General features: G+C 38.8%; 1 protein-coding gene across 1 annotated transcript in view; it reads right to left on the minus strand.

Moving 5' to 3' along the window:
* Nucleotides 1-25681, minus strand: part of LOC128653488 (protein AATF) — a 451438-nt gene that overhangs the window by 40227 nt on the left and 385530 nt on the right. The window contains exons 9-10 of the mRNA XM_053706822.1: nucleotides 23177-23244; nucleotides 12811-12891 (exon numbers count right to left, since the gene is read on the minus strand). Of these exons, the coding sequence (XP_053562797.1) occupies nucleotides 12811-12891; nucleotides 23177-23244 (149 nt within the window). The remainder of the gene's footprint in view (nucleotides 1-12810; nucleotides 12892-23176; nucleotides 23245-25681) is intronic.

Raw genomic sequence — 25681 nt, forward strand, 5'->3', positions numbered from 1 at the left:
AGTGGTTACAGGAACAATGCACGCAATAGGTTGGAGAAGAAAACCTTGTTGAACAAAAATTTTCTTAAGTAAACCCTCTAATTTTTTATCCATAGGGTCTTTAAAAGCACAACTGTCTTCGATTGGAATAGTTGTGCGTTTAGCAAGTGAAGAAACAGCCCCCTCCACCTTAGGGACCGTCTGCCACGAGTCCCGCATGGGGTTAGATATGGGGAACATTTTCTTAAAAACAGGAGGGGGACGAAGGGAATACCTGGTTTATCCCACTCCATAGTAACGATATCCGCAATCCTCTTAGGGAGCGGGAACACATCAGTTTAAACAGGAACTTCTAGGTACTTGTCCATTTTACACAATTTCTTTGGAACCACCATAGGGTCGCAGTCATCCAGAGTAACTAATACCTCCCTGAGCAATAAGCAGAGGTGTTCTAGTTTAAATTTAAAAGCCAACGTATCTGAATCTGTCTGAGGAGAAACCTTTCCTGAATCGGAAATTTCTACCTCAGACAGCACATCCCTCGCCCCCACTTCAGAGTGTTGTGAGAGTATATCGGATATGGCTACTAAAGCGTCAGAATGCTCATTATCTGTTCTTAAAACAGAGCTATCACGCTTTGCAGGTAACACGGGCAGTTTAGATAAGGACACTGAGAGGGTATTATTCATAACTGCCGCCAAGTCTTGCAAGGTAAGAGAGTTAGACGCACTAGAGGTGCTAGGCGTCGCTTGAGCGGGCGTAACTGGTTGTGACACTTAGGGAGAGGTTGACGGGCTAACCTCGTTACCTTCTGTCTGAGAATCATCTTGGGCCACATTTTTAAGTGCAACAATATGTTCTTTAAAGTGTATAGACATATCAGTACAAGTGGGACACATTCTGAGAGGGGGTTCCACCATGGCTTCTAAACACATTGAACAAGGACTTTCCTTGGTGTCTGACATGTTTAACAGACTAGTAGTAATATAAACAGGCTTGGAAATCACTTTAATCAAGTAAAAACACACTTTGAGAAAAAAAAAACGGTACTGTGCCTTTAAGAGATAAAAAAGGCAAACAATTTAGCAAAACAGTGAAAAAATGCAGCAAACATTTCGAAATGTTTACAGTATGTACCTAAAGCATTAGTAAGATTGCACCACTAGCAATAGAAACGATTAACCCCTTAATGCCCAAACCGGATCGACAGTAGTAAAAAAAAAAAACGGTTAAAGAAACTTCAGCACCTTGCCACAGCTCTGCTGTGGCTCTACCTGCCCTTAGGAACCAGATTTGTGAGGGAAAAGCTTCTTATAGGCCCTCAAACTGCAGCAGGACCCTCCATGTGAAACAGCCTGAACTTCTAGTCAAAATAACTGTGCATCTGAGGCGCGAAATTAGGCCCCTCGAACCTCACTCCGGTGCTTGTGAGGCCTAAAGAAACACTCCCAAGTGTTTTAGTAATAGCCATGTGGGTAATAACCCCTGAAAGAAACCCAAAGGAACCTTCAAAGTGTTTTAAAAAACGATATTTTCAATAAAAACCGTTTGCCCTGAAGTAGTGTCAACCAGCATAAACTAGCCCTGGTATGTAAGCTTGAAATTCCATACTTAGTCTCTGAATACAGCTTACCCTCCCTCATGGGGATATTAACAGTCTTTTCTAGCATTATCACAGTCTTGTCTAGAAATAAATGACTGAACATACCTTATTGCAGCCTAACCTGCAAACCGTTCCCCCCAACTGAAGTTTTCTTGCACTCCTCAGTCCTATGTGGGAACAGCAATGGATTTTAGTTACAACATGCTAAAATCATCTTCCTCCCTGCAGAAATCTTCATCCCCTTTCTGCTAGAGAGTAAATAGTACACACCGGTACTCTTGCTTTGTAGAAAATAAAAACTACAATTCTAACACCACATTCACTTTACCCTTCCGATTGCTTAGAGCCGGCAAAGAGAATGACTGGGGGGTGGAGCTAGAGGGGGAGCTATATGGACAGCTCTGCTGTGTGCTCTCTTTGCCACTTCCTGTTGGGAAGGAGAATATCCCACAAGTAAAGGATGAATCCGTGGACTCGATACATCATACAAGAGAAAAGTCCGCTTCCCAGTTGTCCACTCATGGGATGTAGATTGCTGACAGACAACAAGAGTGGGCCTCCGCCCACCAAATTATCTTGGATACCTCTGTCATTGCTAAGGAACTCCTTGTTCCTCCCTGATGATTGATGTAAGCCACAGTCGTGATGTTGTCCGACTGAAAGCGAATGAACTTGGCCGAAGCCAACTGAGGCCACGGATGAAGCACATTGAATATTGCTCTAAATTCCAGAATATTGATTGGAAGAAGTGACGCCGACTGAGTCCACACACCCTAAGCCTTCAGGGAATTACAGACTGCACCCCAACCTAGAAGGCTGGCGTCCGTCGTTACTATCACCCACGAGGGTCTGCGGAAGCACGTCCCTTGGGACAGATGATCCTGAGACAACCACCAAAGAATAGAGTCTCTTGTCTCCTGATCCAGATTTATCTGAGGAGACAAATTTGTATAATCCCCTTTCCACTGTCCGAGCATGCTCAGCTGTAGAAGTCTGAGATGAAAACGAGCAAACGGAATGATGTCCATTGCCGCCACCATCAACCCAATTACCTCCATGCACTGGGCCACTGATGGCCGAGGATTGAACTGAAGGGCTCGGCATGTATTCAGAATCTTTAATCTTCTGACGTCTGTCAAGAAAATTTTCATGGATATGGAATCTATAAGAGTTCCCAGGAGAGGGAACATTGGTCTGTGGAATTAATGAACTCTTTTCTAGATTCACCATCCACCCATGAGTCCTCAGAAAGGACAGGACCATGTCTGTGTGAGACTTTGCCAGATGGTAAGACGACGCCTGGATCAGAATATCGTCCAGATAAGGTGCCACTGCAATACCCCGCGGCCTGAGAACCGCCAGAAGGGACCCTAGAACCTTCGTGAAGATCCTGGGTGCTGTGGCCAACCCGAAGGGAAGAGCCATGAACTGAAAATGTTTGTCCAGGAAGGCAAACCTTTGGAACTGATGATGATCCTTGTGGATTGGAATATGAGGGAATGCATCCTTCAAGTACACGGTAGTCATATATTGACCCTCCTGGATCAATGGCAGAATTGTGCGAATAGTCTCCATTTTGAAGGATGGGACTCTGAGAAACTTGTCTAGACTCTTTAGATCTAAAATGGGTCGAAATGTGCCCTCCTTTTTGGGAAACACGAAAAGATTTGAGTAAAACCCCTGTCCCTGTTCCAGTCTTGGAACGGGACGAATTACTCCCATAGTAGAAAGTTCTTTTACACAACGTAAGAACGCCTCTCTTTTTGTCTGGTCTGCAGACAATCGTGAAAGAAGAAACCTCCCCCTTGGGAGAGAACTTTTGAATTCCAGCTGATACCCTTGGGACACGATTTCCAGTGTCCAAGGATCCTGAACATCTCTTACCCAAGCCTGGGCAAAGAGAGAAAGTCTGCCCCCTACTAGATCCGGTCCCAGATCGGGGGCAGCCCCTTCATGCTGTTTTGGTAGCAGCAGCGGGCTTCTTGGGTTGTTTACCCTTGTTCCACGCCTGGTTGGGTATCCAGATGGGCTTGGCCTGAGCAAAATTCCCTTCCTGCTTGGCGGAAGAAGAGGGGGCTCTTTTAAAGTTCCAAAAGGAACGAAAAATTATTCTGTTTACCCCTCAGTTTAGCAGTTCTACCCTGAGGTAGGAGATGACCCTTACCTCCCGTAATGTCAGCAATTATCTCTTTCAAGTCAGGCCCGAATAGGGTTTTCCCTTTGAAAGGGATAGCCAAAAGCTTAGACTTAGATGACACATCAGCCGACCAAGATTTTAACCATAACGCTCTACGCGCTAAAATGTCAAATCCAGCATTCTTAGCCGCCAGCTTGACAATCTGAAAGGCGGCATCTGTAATAAAAGAATTAGCCAGCTTAAGAGCCTTAATTCTGTCTAAAATATCCTCCAAAAGAGTCTCAGTCTTAAGAGTCTCTTCTAAAGCATCAAACCAGAAGGCCGTCGCAGTAGTAACTGGTACAATGGAGGCCGTTGGTTGCAAAAGGAAACCCTGATGAATAAACAATTTCTTTAGAAGACCCTCCAATTTCTTATCCATAGGGTCTTTAAAAGCACAACTGTCCTCAATAGGAACAGTTGTACGCTTAGCCAGGGTAGATATAGTTCCTTTCACCTTAGGGACTGTTTGCCACAAGTCCCGAACATGTCAGATATAGGATACATCTTCTTGAAATTAGGAGAGGGTGAAAAAGGGATACCCGGCCTGTCCTATTCCTTCTTAATAATCTCCGAGATTCTCTTAGGAACTGGAAAAACGTCCGTGTAAGCAGGTACCTCTAAGTATTTGTCCATCTTACACAATTTCTCTGGTGGAACCACAATAGGGTCACAGTCATCCAGAGTCGCTAAAACCTCCCTAAGTAACAGACGGAGGTGCTCAAGCTTAAATTTAAAGGACATGACGTCCAATTCCATCTGAGGTAATGCACTTCTCGAATTGGAAAGCTCCCCCTCAGACAGAAGTTCCCTGACCCCCAATTCAGATCCCTGTGAGGGTACATCGGAAATAGCTAACAACGCATCAGAAGACTCATGCAAATTGACCTCTGTCCTACTGCGTTTACCCTGTAACACTGGCAACTTAGATAATACCTCTGTAAGGGTAGTTGACATAACTGCAGCCATATCCTGCAGAGTAAATGAATTAACGCGGTTGAAGAACCAGGCGTCGCTTGGGTGGGCGTTAAAGGTTGTGACGCTTGGGGAGAAGTTAGCGGTATACCTTGATTCTCCTCAGACTGAGAATCATCCTTAGACACATTTTCTTTACATAAAATCTGTGCTTTACATTGTAAGGCCCTCTCAGTACACGAGGCACAAAAAGATAGAGAGGGTTCCACAGTGGCATCTAAACACATAGAACAATGAGTTTCCTCCTCAGAGTCAGACATGTTAAACAGATTAGCAATCTCAAATTTAGTCGTTTATAAAACAATCTTTTATCTCTGAATTATATTATAGCCAAAAAATAATGCAGCAAAAAAACTGTACTGTACCTTTAAATTTTAAAAGTGCAACTATTTTTCTGAGAACTGGAAACGGTTTTATGGCAATAAAAAATTGTTTATAAGTGTCCCAAACACTCTAATAGTATTGTATAGCTTGCATAGTATGACAGATCAATAAGATAACGTGCAAAAGTATTGAACGTCAAAAATTCTTTAATCCAGAATTTTTTACCTGATTGTGGATGTACAGAACTTGGCCCCTTTATCATATTATTACAGTGAGAGCATCCAAGACATGGATAGCATCCCATATTTTTACTAGTAATATATTTTTGCCTATCAGTTCTTGCACTACCAATGTCTGCCTTAACTAGAATATCTCTTAGATTAACCCCTCTTTTATAGGCTGGCATCGGGACATTCTGGAACTCTGGTATGCCTGGGTTACAATTTTTCAAAATATACTAGTGTTTACAAATGATTTTCTGAATTTGCGTACTTAACTCATTAAATTTAGAGACAAACACAAGTTTAATATGTAATAATATGATAAAGGGGCCAAGTTTTGTACATCCACAATCAGGTAAAAAATTCTGGATTAAAGAATTTTTGACGTGCGATACTGATTATGCTATTTATCTCCTTAAAGGGATCCTAAACACCTCGTCATTCAAGAAATCCTCAAAATAAATATAAAGTGTGTGCAGCAACAACCTCCATACTCACAATATAATGTGCATCTGATCTGTTATTGTAATATTTTACCCTTTGGAACTTTTCCTCTAAACTGTAGCCTATGTGTTAGATAGGGAGCCGCCATGTTGTAACGTGCATTAAGAGGAGATATGCGGTCACGTGATGCGCTCGTCTGTGTTGCCGGAAGAGCCTGTGCATAGGAGTTTTTTTTTCTTTGAAGTTGGTTTACATTAAGTGATGGTAAATTCGTATGTATTGCAAAACATATTCTAGATGCTCTTACTTTAACTAGCAGATCGATGTGCTTATATTTAAAAATAAACTTTTTTTACTTTGTTATTCCGTTTTTATTAGGGTAACCGTACAGTCTAATAATCTGCCTCTCTCTATATTTTTCACAGGGGCAGCTGTGATTGACATCGGTTTTAGCCAATCATCAGCTCACCATGCGCCCCTTGTGAAATCGGACCTGCACGATCCCATGCTCTCAACGAACTCATTGCTATGGACTGCGCATGCGCAATTCTTACGCTAATTACGCATCTCTAAATGATAATACTAATAATAATAAGTATTATCATTTAGAGATGCACAATTAGCGTAAGAATTGCGCAAGTCCATAGCAATGAGTTAGTTGAGAGCACGGGAGCGTGCAGGTCCGATTTCACATGGGGCGCATGGTGAGCTGATGATTGGCTAAAACCGATGTCAATCACAGCTGCCCCTGTGAAAAATATAGAGAGAGGCAGATTATTAGACTGTACTGTTACCCTAATAAAAACGGAATAACAAAGAAAAAAAAGTTTATTTTTTAAATATAAGCACATCGATCTGTTAGTTAAAGTAAGAGCATCTAGAATATGTTTTGCAATACATACGAATTTACCATCACTTTACTTCAGAAGCGCTTCCTCTCAGACTAAGCAGCAGACCCATAGTACAGGCAGCTTAGAGAAATGAGCGACTGGTTCACACAGCACCTCTAGTGTACGGCTCAGCAAGGGATCAGCACTTTCTCTTGATAGTGAATTGAGTGCCGGTGAGGGAAAATGTTATTCACAATTGCGTGCTCGCTCACAGGGGGGATGACGTGCGAACCAAGAATGTGCCCAGCCCCCTTGTCACTGTCTGGAAGCGATCGCCATAGGAGGGGGAAGATCGCCTTTAGATTTAAAATATTAAGGTAGACATCATTTAAATGCAAAATGGTCTATGCTGTATTGCTCAGTATTGGCAATTATATATGATAGCAAACGTATGTTTAGTTCATTGATGGCAAGTGTTAAAGGTCCCTTTAAATGCCTGTGTGGGTTAATTTATTTAGGTGAGACGACCCATAGGGTCCGTGATAGGATCACTGAACATAAGTCAAGCATTAGGAGAAATAATTTGAAGTCCCCTGTAGCTACTCATTTCTTAGAGGCCCAACATGGAATTAGTCAACTTAGGTTTCAAATCTTGAAACATATTCCCCCCTGTAGACGAGAAGGTGATAGAGAACAGCATCTAAAACAGAGAGAGGCATTCTGGATTTTTACTTTAAACTTATTATCACCATTGGGTATGAATAAGGATTATGATTTGTCTGTTTTTTTGTAGAAAAATTGCCTTAGATATTGTGTGTTGTTTTATTTATCTTCTTTCTTCCCTGAATGAACAGCATTGTATATAGAAATAGATGTTCCCCAGACTTTGAGAAAATCTTTGGTGATGAAAGAGTAAAAAGAGATAAAGAAAAAAAGAAAAAAGAAAAAAACTAGGAAAAAGAAATTAAGATGAACTTAAGTATTATTTTTATAATATTGATTGTTGCTTCCAAATCATTGTGTAACATTTCACCTCTTTCTTCTTTTTTGTAAAGGTGAATAGGTATTTGATTGTTATGTAGTAATATTAAGCATTAGGATATCTACATATGCTAATGAGAAAATGTCACCACTTTGGTGTAGAAAGAGTTAACTGTTTGGTGGGTGTGTCCTAAGGGGTATTTAAGGAGGAAGTGGAAATGGTGTATTTATGGCATGATGAAGGAGATGTAGTCCGAAACGTTGCTGTTTTTTTGTGCTCTTGGCTATGAAATAAAAATTGGAGAATCTGGGGGGCGTGACTAAGCTGCAGACAGGGCCAGACGCATATCTATTTGGCTCTCCTTACTACCTTCAAAAAGAGAGTTATTTAACTACTATATTTACAGCTTTTTACTATTATAACTCTTCCTGCCTTGCTACGAGCTAAATCCAACCCTGATAAAGCCATTCACATAGTGACTTTATCCACCGGAGGACATCTATTAGCTCGGCTAAGAAGTATTGCTGCGGCCCACCTCACAATTCCATCTACCCCCCTCTCCCGGTCTGAGGGCTAACCGGGAGAGTGGTATTTTTCTCTGGAAACTATCAAACAGAGCAGTATCTCTCAAGCTGATCTTACTCTCACTATATAACCATGGAGGAGGATTTCGTTGCACAGATGCGAGCATTACTTTTGGACTTGGACTGTAAAATGTCCCGCGATTTTGAAGATCTCTCTGATATACTGAGAGCTGCGAGAGCTCAGGGACCTAGTGCCGCGATTATAATGGCGGATTGCAAGAAAGAGGTTTTGCCATGCGTCACGGCCGAAGTAAGTGAAGACTATACATATCCCAAGACAGATCCCGCGCTAGACATGGAGAAGTCAGCGAGGCAGCAGGAAACCATTGTCTGCCCTAGAGATCCGATACTCCCATGTGCTCAACCTAAACTTGAAAACGCCAATATGACTGCAGACCTGCACGACAAGCCTTTCACAGCTGAGACCTGTGTTGGAAGAGCTGGCTATGGAACACGGGATATGCATTATTTCAGGGAAGAGAGGATTGCGGTACAGGCTGTTAACGTAAGTGGGGGCAGAAGTAATATTCAGCGTTTCTCAGTGAAAATGGAGACTCTCATCCCCACAATCTATGGGCCCAATAACGACATACAATCCCCCATGCTTTACACCCAAGAAACTTTCTCATATATGATGGTTCAACATTATCGGCTTGGCCCCCTCATTTGCTGTACCTCTCACTATGTCCCACTACAGAAAAGAGGAGTCGGCTGACTGTAAAACAAACATTAACTGGCCATTACAAGGCGCTTGGTTATCTCTATGTGGATGACACCCTATGTTAATAATGTGTCCTGCTTTAATTTTTAGAATACAATAGATCTGTGAACTATTCAGTTACTTCTCATTGTTCATATATTGTTGGGTATTATTGTACACTATTACGATGTGTCCTGACCATTCAAGCATGTGACAAAATTCTTATACCTAGTCATAAATAGCTGCTAAAACTAAAAGAAATATATATAGGTTAGTGTATGTAAGTTATATACAATATACATTTAACACAGGCTAACAGAACCTTGACCACTATGTTATGTTTAATGTTAAGAAAGTGCTAAGTTTTCCATTACCACTCCTATTCACTTTGGTATACCTGATTTTAGATGCACCCATATACACTGTTAACCATAGCAGCTTTTTCTGCACATGATGGGTAGTTCACATTAGGTCAATTTTTTATGTTACCCTCTTATTTCCTAATCTGTGTGGCCGTATACTACGCAGTCATATAATATTTATACCAATACAGTTGTATAGACAACGATCTAGTTAGGGGAGTCTAGTTGTAAGCTGGATGAGGAATTATTTTTTTTTATTTTTTATTTCTAATATATTCTGAGGTCCTACCTAAGTCCACACATATAAGAGTTTTGCAGCCTTCCCGATCCAATTTTGTTCCAATCCACCTCTGGGGTAAATTTGTCTAAGTCAGAGTTTGGATAGATTTGGCAGTTATTTGGTGCTACCCGGGATAGTTCATATCTAAAAGAGTAGGATTCCTCTAGAACACTAAGCTTAGGTCTTGTAAGGCTCAATATATTGAAATGGTCTCACACTGTCTGGATTATGAGACATATTGCGCCACCCCATGCAATTAATGTGACGGTTATTATTTGTGTCGTGCATCAGATTCCCCATGCTAAGTCATCTTCAAGTAGTTGAAAGCATGCTATAAACTGGGGCAACCTCCTCGCAATACATATACTCCTCAGCACTTGTGCAACCTTAGTGGTTTTTGCTACTGTTTTTACAAGTTCTCATTTATATCCTAATGTTTAACTGCTAAGCTTACTCTACCATGGTATAGATTTTAAACAGTGCAGGTAGTCTAGAAACTAATTCACGATATAAAGATTTGTATTAAGTTCTCATGGAATCCCTTTGTATAACCACATAATTGGTATAAGTTTTACTAAGCATTTACTTTATGTAGTCCATTTCTAGTTGCATCTAACAGTCCTATAGGATAATTATTATTTATGTTAAAGGGTATCGAATTCTACATTTTACTACTATCTGAATATTACTGTAATATTATTGTTTATTCAGCCCCTTGTATATCTTGCATCTATTGCATCTGGCAACCAAGTCGTATTGTGCCTTCGTTGAAACCCCTATATTACCGTGTTTTTCCCTTTTCTACTATGTTTTCAGAGAGACATCCCTTTAAGAATGTACTTCATTAGGTATGTAATATAGAATTAGCTAACTTCCAGAGCCAATACGCCTTAACAACTTCTAAAGCCCTACCCCCCCCCGTTATATCGTCTTACAGAGCAGCTTTAGCCTGCTGATCTCCCCCCCCCACCTTTCTATACCAAGGTCCAAAAGTGACCACACCAGAAGCTAATTTCTTCTGCATAGATTACATTAGTCTCCATAGGTCCAAAAGTGACCTGTTAAGTCAAGGAGGAAGCAATTATAGAAATAATATAAAATAGAGGTTTCAAATTCTGACTCATAAACAGCCACAGTGATATTTTGCTTTTGTAATGTGCTATCTGGAAGAGTTACGTTATTTTTGTTATTTGTGTTTTATGATATCTCATCTATGTTGTATATTTCGCATAACCTCAATAAAAATATAATTAAAAAAAAAATAAAAAAATTGGAGAATCTTCCATTGGAGTGCTGCTATTCTTTTTATTTTGGATACTTTTTGCTGGGTGGTGCAGTGCCCAGCTATAGCGTGCACCTAATATTATTGCAGTGTGTGCTGGACTATTGTGATATACCATTTTAAAATAAAAATTTCTTGATTGAAGAAAATAAAACTAACACCTCACTTTACCTCTTCCTAGTACTAACATAGGTAAAGAGAATGACTGGATTGGGAGGGAAGGGAGGAGCTATATATACAGCTCTGCTGTGGTGCTCTTTGCCACTTCCTGTCAGCAGGAGGATAAATTCCACAAGTAAGGATGAAATCCGTGGACTCGTCATATCTTTGTAAAAGAAAGTTAGCTATAGCCAGAGCATGGAGAAACAAAACACCTCCATCATTCACACAAATTTTGTCCATAGTCAGGCATATCAGGCTAATGGAACAATACTCTTTTAGAGTCATGGATAAGACTGACCTTCATGTTAGAATCTGGTACCCATGGATTGCTCTTTTCCCAGACTAAGTCATAACATTAAGGAACTTCACCAAACCTGGAACCACCTCCTCCCCCTTTCCCCCTTACCTCTGGACGGACGAACACTCCTCTCCGATCCCAAGAATACCCTCTTTAATTCAGAACTATATTGATACCTAATAACCTCCCTAAATTACAGAGAATGGACGCCCTAGTCCAACTCCCTATAAAATATAAATGTAACAATACTAATATATTCCAGTACCACTATCAATAATAATAATATAAAATAGAGACACAATATCCACCTGCAAGTATCCTCACCTTTTTATGATTTCTTGATATATAAAAGTATCTATTTGTATGCCAAAAGATGAATAATTTATACCTCATTCTTTAAGATTTGTCTTTTCAACCTAACCCATGTAACCATAACGATGTTGACTCGTATTGTTGTAATCTAGTAATGGGCAACACTTTCTACAATAAACTAAATATAAGACTGTCAGTGGTCCTGCTGTGTGATCACCCCGCAATGTGTGTAACAAATGGTGCTTACATTTCTGTGTGGCTTGCTCTGGGGATATTTAGCTCCCCTCAGTATAAATAGGACTATTGCACCTAAGGTAGGTGAGACTCTGTGACAGAGGAGGATTCTCAGGCCCAAAGGCAACCATTTAACCCTTCATTTAATTTGCTTTCATTAATAAAAGTGTATAGATTATATACATATAAATACAGTGTATATATATATATATATATATATATATATATATAAATATATATATAAAAAATATATTAATTTTAAGGGGAGTGAAAGTCTTGGTGAGGTTCCACACTTTTTTTTGTAGGACTTGACCCGTGGGTTAAAGGAACCTGAAACCCAACATTTTTCATTCATGATTCAGATAGATCAGACAATTTTAAACAAACTTTCCAATTTACTTCTATTACCTAATTTTCTTTGTTCACTTGGTATCCTGTAGGCAGGCTCAGTAGTCGGAACGTGCTACTGGTAGCTAGCTAGCTACTGATTGGTGACTGCACATATATGCCTCTTGTCATTGGCCATCCAGATGTCTTTAGTTAGCGCCCATTAGTGCATCACTGCTCCTATTATTTAATTTGATGTGTTCACTTTATATTCTTGCAAATTGTATGATCTATCTGATTCATGAAAGAAAAATGTTGGGTTTCATGTCTTTTTAAAAGCTTATGGGCAATAGCCCACTGGTAATTTAAGGGTGGGGCTGTGTGCAGAAGAAAGAGTGCTATGGTCGAAGGGGCAGGGCTACAGGCAGTCCATGGGTGTGTCCAGTGGCCATGTCCAGGCAGGGCTCAGTCAGTCCCTTAAAAACCAAGGCACCTAGTGGCTGTGGGACTGAAAATGGGTCATACCATCTAATCCAAGACAATTCCACAGTCAGAAGAAAATATTCTATTAATTGTCAACTATAGGAAAAGCCTAACTTTTTTCAGTAATAGCAGTAGTAAAAATCTCTCATTTTGTAGGGCTTTGTTTTTTCTTTAACAAAAAAAACATTTTTTTTAGCTGTACACACACAATTTTATAAGGGCCTCTGCATTAAATATCTATAAATCACTCACCTAATTTTTCTTCCTTTGCTTGCTTTGGTGTCCACTTTTTTCTTAATTTTACTCCTTAATTTCTGTATTGCTAACCACTGCCTGCAGGAGACAAAAGAAAAGTCAGGATCCAGTGTTCTCCCTAGGATCTACTTAATGGGCACACCACCCAGCTAATTTTACTGACCACCCACCTAAAATTTGAGAAACTATTAAGCTAAAATTAGTTAATAACATAATTTATGTAAGAACTTACCTGATAAATTCATTTCTTTCATATTAGCAAGAGTCCATGAGCTAGTGACGTATGGGATATACATTCCTACCAGGAGGGGCAAAGTTTCCCAAACCTTAAAATGCCTATAAATACACCCCTCACCACACCCACAATTCAGTTTAACGAATAGCCAAGAAGTGGGGTGATAAGAAAAAAGTGTGAAAGCATATAAAATAAGGAATTGGAATAATTGTGCTTTATATAAAAAAATCATAACCACCAAATGAATTTATCAGGTAAGTTCTTACATAAATTATGTTTTCTTTCATGTAATTAGCAAGAGTCCATGAGCTAGTGACGTATGGGATAATGACTACCCAAGATGTGGATCTTCCACACAAGAGTCACTAGAGAGGGAGGGATAAAATAAAGACAGCCAATTCCTGCTGAAAATAATCCACACCCAAAATAAAGTTTAATGAAAAACATAAGCAGAAGATTCAAACTGAAACCACTGCCTGAAGTACTTTTCTACCAAAAACTGCTTCAGAAGAAGAAAACACATCAAAATGGTAGAATTTAGAAAAAATATGCAAAGAGGACCAAGTTGCTGCTTTGCAAATCTGATCAATCGAAGCTTCATTCCTAAATGCCCAGGAAGTAGAAACTTACCTAGTAGAATGAACTGTAATCCTTCGAGGCGGAATTTTACCCGACTCGACATAGGCATGATGAAATAAAGATTTCAACCAAGATGCCAAAGAAATGGCAGAAGCTTTCTGGCCTTTTCTAGAACCGGAAAAGATGACAAATAGACTAGAAGTCTTTCGGAAAGACTTAGTAGCTTAAACATAATAATACAAAGCTCTAACAGCATCCAAAGAATGCAATGATTTCTCCTTAGAATTCATAGGATTAGGACATAATGAAGGAACCACAATTTCTCCACTAAGGTTGTTAGAATTCACAACCTTAGGTAAAAAAATTCAAAAGAAGTTCGCAGCACCGCCCTATCCTGATGAAAAATCAGAAAAGGAGACTCACAAGAAAGAGCAGATAATTCAGAGACTCTTCTGGCAGAAGAGATGGCCAAAAGAAACAAAACTTTCCAAGAAAGTAAAATAACGACCAAAGAATGCATGGGTTCAAAAGGAGGAGCTTGAAAAGCCCCCAGAACCAAATTCAAACTCCAAGGAGGAGAAATTGACTTAATGACAGGTTTTATACGAACCAAAGCTTGTACAAAACAATGAAATATCAGGAAGATTAGCAATCCTTCTGTGAAAAAGGAACAGAAAGAGCAGAGATTTGTCCTTTCAAGGAACTTGCGGACAAACCTTATCTAAACCATCCTGAAGAAACTGAAAAATTCTCGGTATTCAAAAAGAATGCCAAGAAAAAATGATGAGAAAGACACTAAGAAATATAAGTCTTCCAGACTCTATAATATATCTCTCTAGATACAGATTTACGAGCCTGTCACATAGTATTAATCACAGAGTCAGAGAAACCTTCTTTGACCAAGAATCAAGCGTTCAAACTCCATACCTTAAAATTTAAGGATTTGAGATCCTGATGGAAAAAAGGACCTTGCGACAGAAAGTCTGGTCTTAACGGAAGAGTCCACAGCTGGCAAGAGGCCATCCGGACAAGATCCGCATACCAAAACCTGTGAGGCCATGCTGGAGCTACCAGCAGGACAAACGAGCATTCCTTTAGAATCTTGGAGAATACTCTTGGAAGAAGAACTAGAGGCGGAAAGATATAGGCAGGATGATACTTCCAAGGAAGTGATAATGTATCCACTGCTTCCGCCCGAGGATCCCGGGATCTGGACAGATACCAGGGAAGTTTCTTGTTTAGATGAGAAGCCATCAGATCTATTTCTGGAAGTTCCCACATTTGAACAATCTGAAGAAATACCTCTGGGTGAAGAGACCATTCGCCCGGATGCAACGTTTGGCGACTGAGATAATCCGCTTCCCAATTGTCTATACCTGGGATATGAACCGCAGAGATTAGACAGGAGCTGGATTCCGCCCAAACCAAAATTTGAGATACTTCTTTCATAGCCAGAGGACTGTGAGTCCCTCCTTGATGATTGATGTATGCCACAGCTGTGACATTGTCTATCTGAAAACAAATGAACAACTCTCTCTTCAGAAGAGGCCAAGACTGAAGAGCTCTGAAAATTGCACGGAGTTCAAAATATTGATCGGTAATCTCACCTCCTGAGATTCCCAAACCCCTTGTGCCGTCAGAGACCCCCACACAGCTCCCCAACCTGTAAGACTTGCATCTGTTGAGATTATAGGCCAGGTCGGAAGAACAAAGAAGCCCCCTGAACTAAACGATGGTGAACTGTCCACCATGTCAGAGAGTGTCGTATAATCGGTTTAAAGATATTAATTGAGATATCTTTGTGTAATCCCTGCACCACTGGTTCAGCATACAGAGCTGAAGAGGTCGCATGTGAAAACGAGCAAAGGAGATCGCATCCGATGCGGCAGTCCTAAGACCTAAAATTTCCATGCATAAGGCTACCAAAGGGAATGATTGTGACTGAAGGTTTTGACAAGCTGATATCAATGTTAAACTTCTCTTATCTGACAAGGACAGAGTCATAGACACTTAATCTATCTGGAAACCTAAAAAGGTTACCCTTGTCTGAGGAAACAATGAACTGAATGGTAAATTGATCCTCCAACCATGATCTTGAAGAAACAACACAAGTCGATTCGCATGAGATTCTGCGAAAATGTGAAGACTGAGCAAGTACCAAGATATCGTCCAAATAAGGAAATACCAAAACCCTGTTCTCTGATTACAGACAGAAGGGCACCGAGAACCTTTGAAAAAAATTCTTGGAGCTGACGCTAGGCCAAACGGTAGAGCCACAAAACTGGTAATGCTTGTCTAAAAAGAGAATCTCAGAAACTAAAAGTGATCTGGATGAATCGGAATATGCAGATATACATCCTGTAAATCTATTGTAGACATATAATGCCCTTGCTAAACAAAAGGCAGGATAGTCCTACAGTTACCATCTTGAATGTTGGTATCCTTACATAACGATTCAATATAGATAGATCCGGAACTGGTCTGAAGGAATTGACCTTCTTTGGTACAATGAAGACATAAAATAAAACCCCAGCCCCTGTTCCAGAACTGGAACTGGCATAATTACTCCAGCCAACTCTAGATCTGAAACACATTTCAGAAATGCTGAGCCTTTGCTGTGTTTACTGGGACACAGGAAAGAAAAAAATCTCTTTGCAGGAGGCCTTAACTTGAAGCCAATTCTGTACCTTTCTGAAACAATGTTCTGAAACCAGAGATTGTGAACGGAATTGATCCAAATTTCCTTGAAGAAAACGTAAACTGCCCCATACCAGCTGAGCTGGAATGAGGGCCGCACCTTCATGGGTATTTAGGAGCTGGCTATAGGTTTCTATAAGGCTTGGATATATTCCAAACTGGAAATGGTTTCCAAACTGAAACCGCTCCTGAGGATGAAGGATCAGGCTTTTGTTCCTTGTTGTAAGGAAAGGAACGAAAAATTATTATTAGACCTAAATTTACCTTAGATTTTTTATCCTTTGGTAAAAAAGTTCCCTTCCCTCCAGTAACAGTTGAGATAATAGAATCCAACTGAAAATCGAATAATTTATTACCCTGGAAAGAAAGGGAAAGCAAAGTTGACTTAGAAGACATATCAGCATTCCAAGTTTTAAGCCATAAAGCTTTTCTAGCTAAAATAGCTAGAGACATATACCTGACATCATCTCTAATGATATCAAAAGATGGTATCACAAATAAAATTATTAGCATGTTATAGAATAATAATAATGCTATAAAATTATGATGTTACTTGTTGCGCTAAAGCTTCTAACCAAAAAGTTGAAGCTGCAGCAACATCCGCTAAGGAATAGTAGTACGTTTAGCAGGAGTAGAGACAGCCCCATTAACCTTAGAGATTTTGTCCCAAAACTCTAATCTGCCAGATGGCACAGGATATAATTGCTTAAACGTTTAGAAGGAGTAAATGAATTACCCAAATTATTCCATTCCCTGGAATTACTTCAGAAATAGCATCAGGGAGAGAAAACACTTCTGGAATAACTACAGGAGATTTAAAAACCTTATTTAAACGTTTAGATTTAGTATCAAGAGGACCAGAATCCTCTATTTCTAATGCAATTAATACTTCTTTAAGTAAAGAACGAATAAATTCCATCTTGAACAAATACAAAGATTTATCAGCATCAACCTCTGAGACAGAAACCTCTGAACCAGAAGAACCATTATCAGTATCAGAATGATGATGTTCATTTAAAAATTCATCTGAAAAAAGAGAAGTTTTAAAAGACTTTTATGTATACTAGAAGGAGAAATAACAGACATAGCCTTCTTAATGGATTTAAAAAATAAAATCTCTTATGTTATCAGGAACACTCTGAAAATTAGATGTTGACGGAACAGCAACAGGTAATGTAACAGTACTAAAGGAAATTTTATCTGCATTAATAAGTTTGTCATGACATGCAATACAAACAACAGCTGGAGAAACAGATACCAAAAGTTTATAGCAGATACACTTAGCTTGGTAGCTCCAGCACTGGGCAGCGATTTTCCTGAAGTATCTTCTGACTCAGTTGCAACGTGGAACATCTTGCAATATGTAAAAGAAAAAACAACATATAAAGCAAAATTGATCAAATTCCTTAAATGACAGTTTCAGGAATGGGAAAAAAATGCCAGTGAACAAGCTTCTAGCAACCAGAAGCAATAAATAATGAGACTTAAATAATGTGGAGACAAAAATGACGCCCATATTTTTTAGCGCCAAAAAAGACGCCCACATTATTTGGCGCCTAAATGCTTTTGGCGCCAAAAATGACGCCACATCCGGAACGCCGACACTTTTGACGCAAAAAAACGTCAAAAAATGACGTGACTTCCGGCGACACGTATGACGCCGGAAACAGAAAAAAATTTTGCGCCAAAAAAGTCCGCGCCAAGAATGACGCAATAAAATGAAGCATTTTTAGCCCCCGCGAGCCTAACAGCCCACAGGGAAAAAGTCAAATTTTTTAAGGTAAGAAAAAATGATCGAAACAAATGCATTTATCCCAAGTATGAAACTGACTGTCTGAAAATAAGGAATGTTGAACATCCTGAGTCAAGGCAAATAAATGTTTAAACACATATATTTAGAACTTTATAAAAAAGTGCCTAACCATAGCTTAGAGTGTCACAGAAAATAAGCTTACTTACTTACCCCAGGACACTCATCTACATGTTGTAGAAAGCCAAACCAGTACTGAAACGAAAATCAGCAGAGGTAATGGTATATATAAGAGTATATCGTCGATCTGAAAAGGGAGGTAAGAGATGAATCTCTACGACCGATAACAGAGAACCTATGAAATAGACCCCGTAGAAGGAGATCATTGCATTCAAATAGGCAATACTCTCCTCACATCCCTCTGACATTCACTGCACGCTGAGAGGAAAACCGGGCTCCAACCTGCTGCGGAGCGCATATCAACGTAGAATCTAGCACAAACTTACTTCACCACCTCCATAGGAGGCAAAGTTTGTAAAACTGAATTGTGGGTGTGGTGAGGGGTGTATTTATAGGCATTTTAAGGTTTGGGAAACTTTGCCCCTCCTGGTAGGAATGTATATCCCATACGTCACTAGCTCATGGACTCTTGCTAATTACATGAAAGAAATTACATTTTATTCAAATGTAATGTTGAAAAAATACAAAATAAATGTGAGAAAAATTAAAAGGATTTGGAAACTCAAGACTCTAGATAGAGCATGCAATTAAACATCTTTCTAATTTACTTTTATTATCATTTTTTCTTTGTTCTCTTTGCATTTTTTGTTGAAAAGCAGGGACACATGCTTAGGAGCCGGCCCATTTGCAAGAGCACTAGATAGCAGCACTAGTGCTCCAGATTCCTACCTAGGTATCTCTAACACAGAAAATCATGGGAACAAAGAAAAGTTGATAACAAAAGTAAATTAGAAACTTTTGAAAATGGTATGCTATGTCTGAATCACAAAAGAAAATGTAATAGTTTTAAAATAACAGGCTTAAAATAATATGCACTTCAAAAAATATATAAATCAAATACATAGAGAGAGAGAGAGAGAGAGAGAGAGAGAGAGAGAAAGAGAAAAAGAGAGAGAGAAAGAGAGCAAAAGAGAGAAAGACAGAGAAAAACAGAGAGAGAGAGACAGAGAGAGAAAAAGAGACAGAGAGAGAGAGAGACACAGAGAGAGAGAGAGAGAGACAGACAGAGAGAGAGAGAAAGAGAAAAAAAGAGAGAGAAAAAAAGAGAAAAAGAGAAAGAAATAGAGAGAAAGAAATAGAGAGGAAGAAAGAGAAAGAGAGAGAAAAAAAGAGAGGAAAAAAAGAGAAAAAGAGAAAGAAATAGAGAGAAAGAGAGAGAAAGAAAGAGAAAGAGAGAGAGAGAGAGAGAGAGAGAGAAAGAGAGAGAAAAAAAGAGAGAGAGAGAAAAAAAGAGAGAGGGAGAAATAGAGAGAGAAAAAGAGAGGGAAAGAGAGAGGGAGAAAAAAAAAAAAAAAAAAAAAAAAATATATATATATATATATATATATATATATATATATATATATATATATATATATATATAGGCACAGACTTCTCTAAGTGTAGTAGTGAAAACAACAACGGATTTGTTTTCACCATCCAGCACTGTGTGAGTGAGTGGCAGCGACTCCAACTACTGATCTACACCTATCCTGGCTTATAACATCAGCCACATATTCTTCGACTATTTGTGAAGCTTTATACATTTATTTACATTTACAGCTTTATACATTTATTTTATATATATATATCGCGTCTGGGTGCACTTTATACTGCTAAGTATTTTCAAAGATGTTTTAGGTTGATATAGGTCTGACCATTATAGCTGTTATCAATGACAGGACATCTTAGCAGTGAACGACTTAATTTGCCTGTGCAGCATTGTCAAGTGGATTTTAGACATACAGATGAAGCTAGATAGTTAAATAATAATTACAGCCATGACTAATGGTAAATCAATAAAAGGGCATTATCTGAAATGAAGAATGGCGAAAGAGATCAAAACCATTCCAGTACACGATATCTTGAATATACATTTAACACTATTAAAGTATTGTGAAAAATAAAATGCACCATTTGTAACTTATGAATGTTGGAGAAGTTTTTTTTTTCCAGAAAGTTGTATTTTTGGAAACATCATGCAAATTATATACGAAAAATGATAATTGGGACAAAAACAGAAAACATCAAGTTACAAGAGAAAAACAATGAAAATCTATATACATTGGAAACTCATCTAGCAAAATCCAATTACTGCAATCTTAATATAATCTTAATTGCCCTAATTTATTTTATCGTACAACCTAATATACAGTATATTTGCTTCTAAACAAATGATATAAAGTTGCATGAATAACTCAAAGAAAAGTGGATAATTACACCATGAGTCACAAGCCCTGTAAGCAGGTCATTGGTTTATAGATGTAAATATCCTTGCAAGTTTTATTCTGATTACATGTTACTTATAACTAATTATTTAAAATACTTAAAAATGTAAAATTAAATAGGAACATTTTAAAAAGAAAAATGAAGGGAATGATCGAAGTTCTTAACTACTTAAGAAACATAATTCAAAGGGAAATGAAACCCAAACCATTCTGTTTTGTGATTAAGACAGAGAATAAAATTTAAAAAAAAACTTACCAATTTACATCTATTCTCAAATTTGCTTTGCTTACATGATATTCTCTGTTGAAGAGATACCTAGGTAGGTGTCTGGAGAGCTACATAGTAGGTAATAGTGCTGCTTTTCAACAAAAGATACAAAGAGAACAAAGAAAATTGTATAATAGTGGTTTAAAATTGCATGCTCTATCTTCAAGTAAATTATAAGGTTGTTAAGTGGGTAGAATGCTGGATTCGGAATCATGAAAGTTTAATTTTGACTTGAATGTCCCTTTAAGGATAGAAGGAAGAGGGTTTCAATTAATGGAGTACATTCAAATGAAGGGTCAGTTACTAGTGGTGTTCCCCAAGGGTCAGTTCTTGGGCCTGTTTTGTTTAACGTTCATTAGTTATATTGGAAGTGGGCTTCAGGAGGTTTGCTTGTTTGCTGATGATGTTCCATGATGAGAGGATCATATGAGCAGTGATATAAAAACAACAACTAGAGGACTGGGCAAATAAATGGGATCTAAAATGTAATAGTACCAATATCAAATTATGCATGTAATAGGATCCAAAAACCCAAAGACCAATTATAGTCTAACTTGTACATTACTGACTGTGACTAAAGAGAAACGGGACTTGGGAATAATTATTTCAGGTGATTTAAAATTCAGTAGACAATGCAGCGGTGCAGTCAGTAAGGCCAGTTGAATATTTGGTTGCATTGGGAGAGGTATTAGTAGCAGAAATAGAAGGTGCTTATGCCACTTTACAGATCATTAGTTAGGCCTCAGCTGGAATACACTGTACAGTTCTGGAGACCACATCTCTAAAAGGATATAAATAAACTATAAACTGTCCAAATGAGGGCTACTAAAATGGTACATGGTCTAAAATATAAAATGTACAAAGAAAGACTCTATGACCTAAATATGTATAGTTTAGAGTAAAGAAGGGAAAGAGGTGATATGACAGTAACCTTTAAATATATAAAGGGACGTAATAAAGTGGAAGCTGAAAGCATTTTCCACAAAAAGACAAATGCCAAAACAAAGGGTCACAATCAAACGGTAACATGTAATATGGGTAGACTTGATGGGCCTTTTGGTTCTTATCTACCATCTAATTCTATGTTTCTATAAATCATTAAAGTTAAAACTTGGGGTTTCATGCCCCTTTAAGGCAGATTTTTTTTAAATTTTTTTTGCATAGAACAAAAATACAGTTGGAAAACCCATATCTAACAAGTTTTCATCTTGTACAGTCAGACTGCTTGGAACAAAGATGTACACAAGAGGACAGTTTGGGAATTTAAAGGTAAAAACATTGAGATTGTAATATAAAATGCTTATTTATGTATAATAAAATAACTTTGCAATATACATTCATTATTGATTTTGCCTCTTCTGCAAGTCTGAATATTGTGCATTTTACAGTCCCGAAACATGAGAGCACATGGCTGATTTCACAAGCTTTAATTTACCACTTATCTCTCCTTAACCTCTTCCCGCCGTTAGGACGTTCCATGCCGTCCTAACTGCGTTGGCTTACTGCATTTCCAGATTGGGATCATGGCATGGAGGGCGTGCCTAGCATCATAGGGACGCCCCCCTGACCCGATCCCATCATTGAAATCTTGCAATACATTTGTTTACATCGGAACGTTGTTCCAATGTAGACAATTTAGACCCCCGCATGAAAGGGTTAATGAGCAGTTTGATATCTTATCTTTTTAGCTGACACCAAACAATGTAGATTTTTTTTAACACAATGAAAGTAGCAAGTCCTGTCAGACCAAACTAGCTGCTCTAAATCAGGAAAGTAGTGGGTGGAGCTTGACCATTGAAAAAAACAATTGCAGTAAACAAGGTGTTCTAATAACGTTCAGACTCTACTGATACGTAAACAGATAAATGTTGCCATTACAAGGTGTTTACTGCCCCTTTAACTGTGACTTATATCTGGGTTTGGAGCCAACTAATTTGGTAAATAATTTAATAGCTATAAAAGTGACTTTATATAACAATTTTAAAATAAATTAGTCCATCTGCTTCATGTTAAATGTAAATAAAGACAAAACAATATGTGCTGCACATAATGCAAATCTAGATTATCTCTAAGAACAGTTTGTTCTATAACAAACAAAGAATTTTTGCCCTACCTCACATAATAGGGCATGGAAATCTGCAAAGAAATAAGTTATAACTCAGTTACAGTGTGTGTGTGTGCTTGGGGTGGGTCTCTACAAAAATAATGGTGCTGACATCATCTGCAAATCTCACTGGTAATGATTGATGCCCTGTACAATGGTTTTAGCCAGTCCTGATGTCTCATTTAATTGTGCTTGAACTCTGAACTTTGTTACTTTTTTGCTCCTTTGTGGAGAAGTGTCTGTGATGGTGGCGGCAGACAGACAGCTGATGCCTCACTCTTACCTGCCCATTGCCACTTGATCATTGGGATCTATGGAGCTGGTTTTGCGCTCTATCAATTCCCGAAGCAGCTGTAAGAGAATAAAAATTCATGGTAAAAGGGGAAGGATACAAAATAAAACAAGACCGGAATTGAACAGTTTACAGAGCATCCGACACTATGTACAAAAACTGCAAAAATCATTTAGATACTCAAGCTATGAAAATATTCTTTAATTTGGCAAAAAAAAAAAAAGAGTTAACAGAATCACTTGCTTCTCTATATAAAGTAAATCTAGATATGTAATTAAACTAAACTGTTTTTTAGGTCTGAACTTAGATTTGAAGAAACTGCTTCTAGGTCACCAGATGCCTTGCAAACGTAAACAAAACAAACATACATATAGGAAGAAAAGAAAAAAAACACACACAAAACACCACAAATAAATAAATCAGAAAAAAACACCTCTGGCACAGACTAAATTATAATATAGTTTAAACATTTCCTTAGAAATACATAAATATTTTTTCTTTCCTATGACATGGAGAGTCCACAACGTCATTCCAATTACTAGTGGGATATTCAACTCCTGGCCAGCAGGAGGAGGCAAAGAGCACCCCAGCCAAGCTGTTAAGTGTAACTTCCCTTACCCATAATCCCCAGTCATTCTCTTTGCCGCTGTCAATGGAGGATGTGCAAAGTTGGTGTCTGAAGATATAATCCTTTTATGGGTTCTTTTTCCTGTTAGCAAGGATTGGGGTCTAGCTGTGTCCATGTCAATCTCTTTAGTAAGAGTAGTGGTGGCTTTTAGCAGTTGAAAGGCAACAAGGTTGTCTTTGCTTTACTTTTAACACTTTGCTAACCTTTATTATAGAAAGTCAGAGTTGGTTACTCTGTTCTTTCTTTTCCTACAGGTCCATGACAGGGAGTAAAGTACCTGCCACACCTAAGTAGCAGCATCTGTCTTGCATTTGGATCTAAGGTAAGTGCCTTTGCCTTCTAGGTACAGAAGGACAGCAGCACTTGAGGTTAATCCTCATTATCAGATCCATTTTGGGACATAATAATCCTTATCAGTTAAAGATTCATATGGAACAATTCTTGGCACTTATAATCCAGTATGAGACTTAGGGAGTTCAGTTAGCTAAGGGATGCTAGGGGTTAATGATAGAGGATTTTATTTCTTCTATGTTGAGAGGCTTATTCTTAGTTATTGTCCTTCATGGGGCTGCACTTGATGTGGCTTATCTGTTCCTGTATTAAAACTGTTTTATTAAACTGCAGTTTTTTTCACTGTGAGGCTTTTTTGCATACTTTTTTGTTCTGATGGCGCAGTTCATTTGGGTCCTGCTCATGTGATGCCCGAACTTCCATTTTTTCGGGGCGGAGCCGTTGAGGAAGATAGTGAAACTTTCCTACACAGCTAGAGGCTTCTCGTGTCGGCTGCAGCTAGAAGGTTGTTTCTAGCATCTATCCGGATTGTTTAAGAGGAGAGGATCTCTGCAAAGAGAGTTCCGGATTTTCCTCTTACTAGTGGGGTGTCTTTCTAGCCGGTAGGAGCCTCAGGCAATCTGAGGTTGTTTTCAATACAATCGACCATCTATATGTATTATTAAATTTGATGTTTTTTGGGTAGATATTTAAAAAACTTAAATTATGCTTACCTGATAATTTCCTTTTTTTCAGATTGAAAGAGTCCACAGCTGCATTCATTACTTTTGGGAATTTAGAACCTGGCCACCCGGAGGCAGCAAAGACACTCCAGCCAAAGGACCAAACACCCCCCCCCCCCCACTTCCCTCATCCCCCAGTCAGGAACAGTAGAAGAAACATCAGGGTGAAAAGGTGCCAGAACAAAAAAAAATAACAGACGCCCCACAGAAAAAATACAGGCGGGGAGCTGTGGACTATTTCCATCTGAAAAAAACAAAATTATCAGGTAAGCATAACTTAAGTTTTTCTTCATAAATGGAAAGAGTCCACAGCTGCATTCATTACTTTTGGGAAAACAATACTCAAGCTATAGAGAACACTGAATGCAAAAAACAGGAGGGTACAAGAGGCGGCCAATACTGAGGGCACCAGACCTGAAAACTCCTACCCAACAAAATCCTGCTTCGTCCGAAGCCAAAAACAACTGAAAAAAGGAAAAGGCCCAAGGACACTGACCCGCAGATAGTCCACAGCCTTGCTAGAGAACGTAGGAACCAGACTCGACTGAGTCAACAGCCTCTAAGAGACACTGTCCACAGCAGTCGGTCTCCAAACAACACACCCCCTACTAAAGAAAGGTAACAAACTACCGTATTCTTCCACAAAGAAGAAAATGCACGGAGAAACATGATTGTACTTGCAAAGCACAGCTAATCCCCCTTAAGGGACTCAAGGCGCTGCTCAAAAAAAATCCCCATAGAGGAACACACTCCGTCCGAAGGACAAGTCAGGCCTTAAAGTTTATAACCAGTACCCAAAGGTGGATGAGAACTCTGGCCTACCTGCTTGCAAACCCAATGAGCTAGCCCCTATGT

This window comes from Bombina bombina, chromosome 3 (assembly GCF_027579735.1).
Source record: "Bombina bombina isolate aBomBom1 chromosome 3, aBomBom1.pri, whole genome shotgun sequence".
NCBI lineage: Eukaryota > Metazoa > Chordata > Amphibia > Anura > Bombinatoridae > Bombina > Bombina bombina.